General features: G+C 38.2%; 2 protein-coding genes across 2 annotated transcripts in view; both read left to right on the top strand.

The window, feature by feature from the left end:
* LOC113099062 (CD48 antigen-like) overlaps positions 1–12,998 on the top strand; it is a 32,518-nt gene that overhangs the window by 3,031 nt on the left and 16,489 nt on the right. The gene's annotated exons all lie outside the window — the stretch shown is intronic.
* Positions 1,426–9,612, top strand: LOC113099065 (NACHT, LRR and PYD domains-containing protein 14). Its single transcript, XM_026264142.1, has 9 exons — positions 1,426–1,509; positions 3,204–3,276; positions 3,380–3,585; positions 3,779–3,815; positions 3,895–5,671; positions 6,213–6,560; positions 7,072–7,233; positions 7,988–8,034; positions 8,362–9,612. The coding sequence occupies exons 3-9, from the start codon at positions 3,412–3,414 to the stop codon at positions 8,913–8,915; spliced, it is 3,099 nt and encodes a 1,032-aa protein (XP_026119927.1). The 5' UTR covers positions 1,426–1,509; positions 3,204–3,276; positions 3,380–3,411; the 3' UTR covers positions 8,916–9,612.

Genomic DNA, 12,998 nt, shown 5'->3' on the forward strand with positions numbered 1-12,998 from the left:
ATCTCTGCCTGTTTGACCATTCTCAATAATAAACTACTGCATATGGATCCGAATGTCTCTGACTCCATGTTGCAGGTGGGGCATTTCTTAGTGGTTTAACAGATAACACAAGCAAATTGGTATGCAGCTTTATGCAAGGATGTTTTAAAATATTCGTGTATATGTATTTGTCCAGTTTGCTGTTGTCTGAGTGCAACAGAGCAGTCAAAATGCACTTAGTAAAAATGCTTGCTAGGAAACCACGCCAAAGTACTCTTGGTTTTGGTTTTGTATTATTTAGATTTTTTTCTTCATTGTCTTATTAACTGTTTAATTGCTATGTAATGTGTACTTGATTTAAAACACGTTAAGGCTACATGTTTTACACTTTATTTATAAAGCCTTTTGGATATAATTTAACAGCAATACCAGCACTTAAAGTTTGTTATTGTGTTCAGTCTCTCACTGGATTATAGAGCAGTGGTTAAGGAAGGTGGTGATAAGGAACCTTCAATACCAAGACTTAGGTGTCCTATATATATATTCTCATGTACAATTTTGTTCTGGAAGGATTTCCAGATATTTATATGTGCTCACCACAGTTTACAGACTTATACAAATATGTTTTAGAGGGTCATCAAAACTTTGGATGGAGATGGGGGGATAGCAAACACGCAGATAAATGTTCTTCTGTAGAACAATATTTTCAAACATCTGTCTAGACATGGCCTCTATATAGGCTACCCTTTCATCAGAACGTACTGTTTTTTTATTTTCTCTGATCCAACACTAATTAATCATACAGTACTGAGGAAAACTGTTTTAAGCAACTGTAAACTACCCTTGCACATCTATCTTACACATCTCTGTAACAGCTAAAGCAGCCATATGCATATAATTTGCAGATTAAGTTGAAGAAAATAAATAAATTTCCACAGAGACAAATCTATTTATATTAATATAATGTGTATTTTCTAGTGGTAAATGTATAACGTAATATAACATAACTGTGTAGCCTAATAAACCTATTTGCTTGAAATGAAACAAGTGTTTGCTCATTATAGGCAGGAGGGGTTATAAATATATATAGGGTCTAAAAACTGGAAAGTTGCTGAATTTAACAGGACAGAGAACTGAATTTACATGATTTAAACAGCTTCCTGAAGCAGTGTGGCCAAGCGAGGCTTCGGAAATCAATGATGTCATTGCTCTAAAGCGATAAAAGCCTCGACATTGATAGCAGCCGGGATTTCTCCACACACGCTCCGAGGCTTTGGCACAGAACTTAACATCACTACATCTCAGAAGAGCCTTATTTCGTCCTCCCTCTTGACACCGATCCACTTCAGTCACGTGCACCGCTGTTAACACCATAGCTTAACACGCGCTTTCGTTTTTACTATTTGGGCTAAAGAGACGGAAACGGATATTCAGTGATTCAGCTTGTAAACATGATCAACATGAAGCATATGACTGAGAAGAAGAATCCTTTATTACAGAAGAAATCGATCAAGCGCCACTTGCCTACAGGTAGACTTTTACTGTATATGCCGGTATATTTCCGTTCAGGACTGTTAAGAAAAAAGGCAGCGATATAATTGTAAATGAGTTGTGCAGACGTGTGATGTGTGATGTTATTATATCGCCAAAATAGAATTTAAACTAGGCTATTTAAGACCAATATATAAGACAACAGTGAATGTGTATTAAATCCGATGGTAAAAATTTATGAAGGCAGAAACTTTTAAATGTATTTATTTATATATTTATTTAAGATTATTAGATATTATGGGGGAAGGGGGTATATAGTTATTCATTCTTCACATATGCACATATCACATATATTCAAAGTACACTTTTTTTTTTTTTTTTTACAGGTAACACTTTATTTTGATTGTCCACTTTAGACATTCTACTAGCAGTAAGTAACTTTGCAACTACATGTCAACTAGCAGTTAGTAGATTATTAGTAGACTGTCTGCTTAATATCTTCTTTGTCAACACTTTCTTTGTCAACTTATTGTCAACTTATAAGCCTAAACCTACCCCTTAAACTAACCCTTAACCTACCATAACAGTCTACTCTGAGAGTTAGTAGACATGTAGTTGCAAATTTCTGAGATTTACTTGATATGTAGTTGACATGTAGTTACAAAGTTACTTATAGTCAGTAGAATTTCTAAAGTGGACTATAGAAATAAAGTGTAACCTTTTTACATACTGTTGTTGCAGCACCCCTCTTTCCAACTTGTCAATTTGTAACGCTCAGTACCACCCCTTCCTTCCCTTCCGAGAAACCCATGTTGTATTTTGTCAGCGAATTTGATCATGCTGATTTGGCTTTTAATTTATTTTATTTTTTTTTAGATATTGCATACTATATTCAAAAAGGCAAAGGAAAGAGGAGATGCACCAAGTACGCCAGGAATACGTGTTAAATCCTTTTGTAAAAAAAAAAAAAAAAACAGAGCAGGCACAATCCAAATTTTAACAATAACAATATTTTTCTTCTACATGTTTTTTTCTGTGACAGAAATTATATCTGTCCACTCCTGTGGACACCATGCTCCTAGAGTATATTTTGCCTATTGAGCCAATATATATAGATTCTCGTTTTGGATGTTTTATCAAAATTATGATATAATTTACACTTTAAAGCAACAATAGTCTTTTTATAATGTATTTAAATGGCTACAGTCTATATTTATGTATTAGGCCGTATAAAAGTGTAGGCATATATACTGTTTGAGTGCATGTCTGTATTGATTGTGTTTGTGTGTGTGGTGGGAGGGTGTGTGTTTTTTATTTGTGCTCACCTGTGTATGAATAGCCTGCCACCAAAAAGTTATTGGCATAATTTTTCACTTGTTCAAAAGTAACATGTAAAAGAATATTACTTTGTAATTTAATAATTCATGCATGAAAGGGTTTTAAAGTAAATGCTGTTGGATGCATTAAAGAATCGAGAAAAAAAAAAAAAAAAAAAAAAAATATATATATATATATATATATATATATGACATTTTCCATAATAATATTTATATCTGCATTTTTTATAAAATAGGCTAAATGCAGCCTTGGTGAGCATGAAAGACTTAATTCAAAAACATTTAAAGTTTAAAAAACATTAAAAGATCCTAAACTAAAATATATATTTGATTTTTGATGTCAAATAAACCTTAATTATAAAGCATAGCAGTCATAAACTGTTTATCCTGAAACAGCAGAAGAACTGGGAGGTTGGAAGATCCTCTGAAAGAGAATGAATATGGAAAAGATAAAACAGACGTATCGAAAGTAGGAACATATTTCTCACTTATTTTGTTTTTAAGAACCTGCTCAATATTCTTTACCGCAAAATTTGCACAGTTTTGTTTATGTATTTTTTTTTTTTAAACAGATGGTAACAGCATTAAAACACAGTTTGGAAACATGGCACAGCAAGACGACATTCCACAACACACATCGCTCAGACAACCATCAATTCAAGATTCAGACCAGTATCTTCAAGATTTCAGAATTAACCTGAGTAATGGTGGCACAGTAGTTGCTCCAAACATACTAGGATCCACAATAGCTGGTGATGTTACAGTGAATGTCAATGTGGTGAGTGTTTGATCATTAAAAATACTGTAATATTGTTCATTTTGCTGAGTTGCGCATTTAAGAACTGGCTTATATAAGGGTATATATATATATATATATATATATATATATATATATATATATATATATATATATATATATATATATATATATATAGTTTAAATTGATTTGTATGTTGCTGTTTTTTTTTCAGCAACAGGTGCCACGCTTTACCTCAATAAACAACAATGGTAAGATTTGTTGCTTATAAAAATCTTAATTCGTAAGCACAATATTCAGTTAATCACATAACTTTGTCCTGATTTTTAGAAACTCTTCAGAGCGTAAAGAATAAGATGAAATCAAGAATGATGGAGGACTCTGAGAGGATTTTGGAGGGAAGCTTACAACAGTCAGTTTCTCTAAATAAAATCTACACTCAACTGTTCATCATCAATGACGAGTCAGACCCAATCAATAAAGAACACGAGATCTGGCAGATTGAGACGACAAATGATTTCAACACATCAGCGCAGACGGTCATAAACTACAATGATATTCTTAAACCACCCTTGGGTGAAAATAGGACAATGAAGATGGTTTTGACAAAAGGAATCGCTGGTATCGGGAAAACAGTCACTGTGCAGAAGTTTGTCAACGACTGGGCGAGCGGAAGAACCAATCAGGATCTAGAGTTTGTTTTTCTGCTCCCATTCCGGGAGATGAACTTACGTGAGCGAGAAAACCAGAGTCTTCTTGACCTTCTTTGTGCCTTTTACCCAGAATTCAAAGAGGCGAGACCGATCTCTGACTGGATCTGTGATAGAAACGTTCTGTTCATCTTAGATGGTCTGGATGAATATAAAAATGAGTTGAGCTTTCAAACCGGCATTTTGTCAGATGTTGCTAAAGAAGCCAAGCTGGATGTTCTTCTAGAAAACCTTCTAAGAGGAAAACTGCTTCCATCCGCACACCTGTGGATCACCAGCCGGCCTGTGGCAGCTAACCAGCTTCCATCTGAGATCTTCAGATGGGGATATGTCACGCAGATCAGAGGATTCACAGATGAACAAAAGGAGGAGTACTTCACGAGGCAGTTTGAGGATCCAGATCTAACCCAAACAGTCACCCGTCACCTGAAGTCTCATAAGAGCCTGTGGATATTGTGCCACATACCTCTCTTTTGTTGGATTTCATCAGTTGTTCTGAAAACCATCATTAAAAGTCCAAATAAAGACAGGGACATGCCCTCGAATCAGACCGAAATGTATATCCACTATCTGCTCATTCAGACTGGGTTAAGCCACAACAAATATCAAGGGAAAAACGTGCCACCAGAAGACGCTCTCACAAAGTACAAAGAACTGATTAAGAAACTGGCGAAATTGGCATACTGGGAGCTGAAGAAACAGAATGCCATCTTCAATAAAGAAGACTTGAGGAAATATTATATCACTCCTGATGAAGCTCTTCGATATCCTGGCATCATCACCTGTGTCTCTGAGAGCAATTTTGGATATAACAGGACTAAGTTTTTCAGCTTTGTCCATCTCAGCGTCCAGGAATTCTTTGCAGCCTTGTTTGTTTTTCATGAATTTTTATCAGGAAACCAAGACTCCCTGGAATTAACTAAAGTGAAAAATAAGGAGAATTTGTCAGATTTTCTCAAAAGCGTGATTGATATGGCAGTCGAAAGTAAAAATGAACACTTGGATCTTTTTAACTGTTTCCTCTTTGGAATTTCTTGTGATTCCAGCAGACGTTTACTCAAAGGATTCCTGCCTCATTTGGAAGACAGTAGTTTAGAAGATCACAAAAAAGTGACCAAGTACATTAAGTCTTTGAGGAGGAAAGATCTGTCCCCCGAGAGATGCTTTAGTCTCGTCCGTTGCATCGTGGAGCTCAAAGACAGGTCTTTTTTGCAGATGCCAGATCTTGAAAGCTTACGGACCACAAAGCCCCTCACACTGTTCCAGTGCACGCTTCTGGCTTTCCGGTTTGTGATGTCAGATACAGACCATGATGAGTTTGTCCTCAGGAAATTCAACATCACTTTAGAAGGATTTCAGAGATTCTCTCCAGCCATTACATGCTTCAGAAAGGCTATGTAAGTAATATGAAACCATCTGTAAACATCTTCATACTGTATCATAAAATATTCCCAGTCAAAGTTCAGTCTAACAGTTCATACGGGACACGTCCCAGCCAGGATTTTAATAATGCCTAAAATATCCAGGTTTTGGCTATTTGCACTGTTCAGGTTGATCATTGTGTAACATTCATGAGAGCTATAAAGAGCAGAGCAGATGGCTCCTTATGCTTTCGAATCGCTTTCACGTGTTTGTACATTCGTTTGACTTGAAGTATTGTGGCGGACTTTGTTTTTTTTGGGATTTGTGCGCAGCGACGCTTCAAGTCAATCGAATGAACAAACACGTGCGCATATTTGCATCACTTTGATCGTTCCTTCTAGATCTCACCTTCTCACATGCAGCCTCACGATTGGTCGATTATGTACAATACCTGCATGTTATTGGTCAAACTGCTCTGGATGTTTTAGGCATTATTAAAATCCTGGCCGGGACGTGTCCCCTATGAATGGCGCATATGGTCACCCTAAATATGGAACATTTAAATAATATCGACAGGCTCAAAGGAAGCGACTTTACAGAGAAACACTGTAAAATCCTGGTGCCTTTTCTTACCTCGCCAAACTCTCACCTGACTCATCTTGATCTGAGCCACAATAGTCTGGGACTGTCTGCACTGAATCAACTTTCTAGGGCCTTCTGTGATCTCAAATGCCAGATTCAGATGCTGAACCTCAGCCACAACAATCTTCAGAGTCAGGACATGGAGCTCATCAAGAATTTGCTTTCAGGATCAGATGTGAATCTGAAAATCCTGGACCTCAGTGACAATAATATAGAGGACGAAGGAGTAAAAATCCTCTCTGCTGGGCTGCGGAGTGCAAATTGTCATCTTGAAGTTCTGAAGTAAGTCAAACTAGCTGACAACATCAGGGTCCAGACAGGTGAGATAAATAGATTTTGTAAGGACATCTATGGTAAGTTTGAAAAGATGCTTAGGTGTTTGAAGAACGTAATTGAAATTGAAACATTGATTTTATAGTGTGACTCTTTATATAAAAAAAAAACAAACATCAAATGTAATATTTGTTTGATATTTTCATGTTGTTGGTAACTAATTGACTTGTATCTGCAAAAAAATAATAATAATAATAATAATTAACAAAGGCACTTGCTGTCAATCAAAAATAAATCAAAGACAAAGATGAAATAATTATTTTGTTTAGCTGCATGTCACATGACCATAAATGTATTAAAATGTATACCTTGAATACAAAGTAATTTGCCTAATTGGTGAATAAGTTATATACAGAAACCAAACTATGCTGCTTGGTCCCTCAACTAGGCAAACATGCAAATGTCATGAACGTCATTCCTTGGCCAGTTGATCTAAACAAAATTCTGATTTGCCTTACAGACTCTCAGGCTGTCAGATTCAAGAAGGAGTTTTGAAGTTGCTGTCATCTTTGAAAGAAAGTCTGAGAGAACTGGACCTGCAGTATAATGTCCTCGGAAAGATCTTGGAAAAGAAAGTTTGTGTGAAAGTTCGTGTACTGAAGGATAAGTTGCCCTTACTGAGGTATGTAGCTTTTATCTGGTATTGGTTCATTTGGAAAGTTGGAATGAACATCACTGGATCCCATGAAACATGTAGTGAGGACTTTGATTCTTCTTAGCCATTCAGTGAATTGCTCGCTGTTGCGTTCAAGTATACTTCCTTTAGACAACTTTGATACACAAGCACTAATGTAAAGTTAAAAATTAGAATAGTTTTCGAACAAGAGACTATCCATTCATGTTTAAAGGGGGGGTGAAATGCTATTTCATGCATACTGAGTTTTTTACACTGTTAAAGAGTTGGATTCCCTTGCTAAACATGGACAAAGTTTCAAAAATTAAGTTGTACGTTTGAAGGAGTATTTTTGTTCCAAAAATGTATGGCTGAATCTGACTGTTAGCCATGGTTTGTTTTGGTTGGTTTTGTCCTCACACGGTAATGTCACAGCTTCCAGCTCTCAACGCAAAAGCCTACTGGCGCTCGTGATTCTTTAGCTCCGCCCACACGTCACGCCTCCAGTCGGTCGTGTTTTTCCGGGAAAAATCGGTACAGACTATCTTTCTCTTATGAATATAATAAAACTAAAGACTTTTTGGAGTTATGAAGGATGCAGTACTACTCTATAGGTACTCAAGATTAACAGGATATTGAGTGAAAATGAGCATTTCACCCCCCCCCCCCCCCCACCCCCCCTTTAAAATATGCTTCAATAAATGTGCAATGGTGTGATTCTTGTCTTAACATATTGACCCATACTAACTCTAACTCTAACTAGAATTTACACTGGAGGAGTCTGCAACCACCAACCAGGACTGTACAAATGTGAGTTTAAACATGCGCCAACAGAAAGATTGCAGCTTAAAATGTAACTGCTTCACCAATTTTAACACCTTTTTCCATTTCATTTGAAAAGGTCTTGAGGTGTGACCAATACATTTATTGCAGTGCAAATACTGTTTCTTTAATTTACTGTACATGAGTTCATCAAAACCTGCTCTTATTAAAATAATGAAAGAATTACCAAAATGCTGTTTAAAGTATGGCATGTGACTTCCCTAAACTATTTAACATAATCTACACTCAATATGCTGCTACTGTTTATTGTAGATATTTAAGCTGACATTTTCTGATAAATCTCTTTGTTTTTAGATGCTGTCATGCTCACCTTTGACCCTCAGACGGCTAACGAATACCTCTGTCTGAGCGAGGACAACACTGTAGCTGTTCGTAAGAGAGAGAGGCAACAGTTTCCAGCTAGTAATGAAAGATTTGACAAGTGCAACCAGGTCCTGTGCTGCCAGCCGCTGTCAGGACGTTGCTTCTTTACGGTGGATGTGATCGGGACAGGGGTGAACATTGGTGTGGCCTGTAAGGGAATCAAGAGGAAAGGTGCAGATGACACAGTACGTCTGGGACGCAATAAGATGTCATGGTGTTTATGTTGCACAAAAACTGTATGTGTGGCTCATGACAAAATAACTGAATCACTAACTAAACCGCTTCAAACAGAGTCCACCAGAAAACTCGGTGTGTTCATGGACCGGGAGGCTGGTTCTGTTTCCTTCTATAAGTTGAGCCCAGACTCAGAGCCTGAACTCTTGCACATGTTTGATGCAGAGTTTCCTCAGGACCAGGAACTTTACGCTGCCTTCAGTATTCAGGAACCAGACAGCTCAGTCCGTTTAAGGCAAGCATCACTATAACTATACCTTTACAGTTATGGTTTGTGCTCCAGACATGAATGATGCCTCAAATTAGGAGAGTGTGATTGTTACAGTAAAAACCTGGCAGACCTACTGAAAGAAGCCTGCTGGGAAAAGCACCTACTGTAGAAGATCAGCAAGTGTTGAAACATGACTTCATCTTTATTATTGTGCGCTTTATAAACTCTAAACCATAGTGCTATAGCATTATTTTGTCTCATATCAGTTAACATGTCTTTAGTTTTGAATATCTCAGTGGAACTGGTTTCATTTAATCAAAAATAGAGTTTTACTAATTGGATCTGATGCAGTTTCTTTGTACTGGGCTGATTTTTCAAACCTGCCATCCCAAACCTATATGACTTACTTTCTTCTGCGGGACAATACAAGAAGATACTTTGAAGACACTTTTTTTCCTCTCTGTACAGTGGAAGTTAATGGGGTCCAATTATTTTTGGCTCCCAACATTTCTGCAAAGTATTTTATTTGATGTTCCCTATAAATTCCACCTGCCTATTTGAAACCAAAATGTTAAATCACATTTCCGTAATCATATTTATTTTTTTATTTTACACTGCTATTTTCTGTGCATTACAAGAGTAAGCCCCTTCAAGAAATAATGAGCGCATCATGCCCCTGCATGTGCACATGAATAAAGTCCTCTTCTCCACTCTGCTGATCGCTGAAATCAAGGAAGTTAAATGATGCCCCCTAGACCACAAAGAGTGTAACTGTCCCAGTAATGACAGCAAAATATGTATGGATTTAACATCATTTCACAAAGTGTCCAATACAATGAAAAAAACAAAATTAAACAAAGATTTTATAATAATACTGGTAATAATACATGGATACTTGTGTTGCCATGAAATGAGGGTTTGCATTCACTGAGCCTGCTAGTATCATACTTAAAACCTTTAAAGCAGTATTCAGAGAAACTTTCAGTCCACTACATGCTCTGGTTCAGCAACCAGCAACGTTTCTAATGTTGAATTGTGACATTTGGTGATCAAGTCAAGTCACCTTTATTTTTATAGCGCTTTAAACAAAAAAGATTGTGTCAAAGCAACTGAACAACATTCATTAGGAAATCAGTGTGTCAATAATGTAAAATGACAGTTAAAGGCAGTTCATCATTGAATTCAGTGATGTCATCATCACAGTTCAGTTTAGTATCTGTGCAATCAAGTCAACGATATCGCTGTAAATGAAGTTTCCCCAACTAAGCAAGCCAGAGGCGACAGCGGCAAGGAACCGAAACTCCATCGGTGACAGAATGGAGAAAAAAACATGGGAGAAACCAGGCTCAGTTAGGGGACCAGTTCTCCTCTGACCAGACGAAACCAGTAGTTCAATTCCAGGCTGCAGCAAAGTCAGATTGTGCAGAAGAATCATCTGTTTCCTGTGGTTTTGTCCTGGTGGTCATCTGAGACAAGGTCTTTACAGGGGATCTGTATCTGGGGCTCTAGTTGTCCTGGTCTCCGCTGTCTTTCAGGGCAGTAGAGGTCCTTTCTAGGTGCCAATCCACCATCTGGTCTGGATACATACTGGATCCGGGTGACTGCAGTGACCCTCTGATCTGAATACAGACTGGATCTGGTGGCTATGGTGACCTCGGAACAAGAGAGAAACAGACAAATATTAGCATAGATGCCATTCTTCTAATGATGTAGCGAGTACATCGGGTGTTATTAGAAGTGTTCCCGGTTCCGGTTTACCTAATTAATGCAGCCTAAAAATCCTTTAACGGATTTGGATATTAGAAGCATATTAATGTGTTATGTGTAAGCCAGGTTAAAGAGATGGGTCTTTAATCTAGATTTAAACTGCAAGAGTGTGTCTGCCTCCCGAAAAATGTTAGGTAGGTTATTTCAGAGTTTAGGCGCCAAATAGGAAAAGGATCTACCGCCCGCAGTTGATTTTGATGTTATAGGTATTATCAAATTGCCTGGATTTTGAGGATGCAGCGGACGTGGTGGACACATAGATGTCCTCATTTTGTTTTCAACTGACATTTCAACAGTCATTTCAACAGTCCAACAAAAAAATTTTGTATATAAAAATGTTGTGCTAATGTTCATGTTGAGTTATGAAAAATTTATTTCTGAATGTTTCAAAACGTTGAAAACAATTACGTTTTCTAAATGTTTTAGAGACATTTTTCTTAGCTTCTCTTTTGCTGTTGGAAAAGGTGAAACTAAAATGAATGAATTTGACTGCTGTCTTTTGCGTATCCAAATAGTCCTGTGACAAACGCAGACACGTTTGCATGCACAGCGATAGTAGTAAAGAAAAACACAGGTGAACGTGATTTCGCCATGTGCAACATTCATGAGACATGAACAGACAGACATGTTCCTCAGCATCTTTTGCTGATCCTGGATCAACATTACTGCCCCAAAACATAGACCTAACCCTGCCCCTAATGCAACCCTCCAACCTAACCCTACCCGTGACTTATTCCAAATTTTTTTCATTGATGATTATATGGTTTATGAATATGGTTTATTTTAAAATGGCTTAAAATAATTTACATTTAATTACAATAGATCGTAAACTTAATTAGGCTACTTTATATCTATACTATTCTGACTCAATTTTAAAGAACATTTTATGCCAAAATGGTAAATATATATATTTTGGGATAAAATGTTCTTTAAAATTGAGTCGGATAGATCTCCACTAAACCGCTGTGAATAGTGTTGGCTTTAGAAGCACTGACACGTGATAACGTCACAACTCACGATACGCTTTCGTTTTCATTTTGGGATTCTCTTGTAGAAGAAGATTACTTTAAGCTATAATACTTACAAATGCAGTAGCCTACAGCTTTCTCCAGTTAGATTACATAAGGATGGTGAGTGATGCACTTTTAAAAACTCTACTCGATATTTTCTATTACTGTAAACCAGGGATTCTCAAAGTAGGGTTGTGACCCGGAGTCAGGGGATCCGCGAAATGTCGTGATTTCGGCGATGCGCTAAACGCGAACTGAATCAGGGGGCAGAATTGTCACCAGAAGGATGGATCTTGGTTCAGCCTCAAAGACCTGCAAAAGTGCGTCAGGCTTACCATTCTTGGACCCCGGACGGTAGGAGTTGTTAAAATTGAACCGACCAAAGAATAGTGCCCAGCGAGTCTGTCGGGAATTCATTTGTTTAGTGGTGCGGATGTATTCTAAGTTCTAATGATCTGTCCAAACTAAAAAAGGGACCTCCGCGCCCTCTAACCAGTGACGCCACTCCTCCAGCGCCAACTTAACAGCCAATAACTCCCTATTCCCGATGTTGTAATTCTGTTCCGAGGGGGTTAAACGATGAGAAAAAAATGCACACGGAAATACTCTGTCATCCGAAGGTGACCTCTGAGACAAAATTGCCCCTGCTCCCACCTCTGACGCATCCACCTCCACAATGAACTGACGAGACAGATCGGGAGTAACAAGAATGGGAGCCAAAACAAAGCGACTCTTTAAATTAGAGAATGCAGCCTGAGCCTGCGGCGACCAACAGAAACATCTTCGAGTGGAGGTGAGATCCGTCAGAGGGGAGGTGATCTGGTTAAAATTCTGATTGAACCGCCTGTAAAAATTGGCAAACCCCAGAAATCGCTGGACCGCTCTACGACTATCTGGGGTGGGCCAATCAGCAACTGCTTACCTGGGCAGGATCCATTCGGATTCCTTCGGTGAAAATAATAAATCCCAGGAACGGAACCGACCGTGCGTGAAACTCACACTTCTCCACCTTGGTGAATAAACGATTCTCAAACAGCCGCTGGAGCACTCGCCTGATGTGTTGGACATGGGCATGCTCGTTCTGGAGAAGATCAGGATGTCGTCGAAATAAACAAATACAAACCGGTCAACCATGTCTTTAAGCACATCATTGACGAGTGCCTGGAAGACCGCCTGGGAGTTAGAAAGTCCAAAGGGCATGACCAAATACTCAAAGTGCCCCGTGGGGGTGTTAAAGGCGGTCTTCCATTCATCCCCCTCCCTAATCCGAACTAGGTGATAAGCATCGCGAAGGTCCAACTTCGTAAAGATGGTCGCCCCCTGCAAGAGCTCGAAGGCCGATGACA

The sequence above is a fragment of the Carassius auratus genome, unplaced genomic scaffold (genome assembly GCF_003368295.1).
Source record: "Carassius auratus strain Wakin unplaced genomic scaffold, ASM336829v1 scaf_tig00216852, whole genome shotgun sequence".
Lineage (NCBI taxonomy): Eukaryota > Metazoa > Chordata > Actinopteri > Cypriniformes > Cyprinidae > Carassius > Carassius auratus.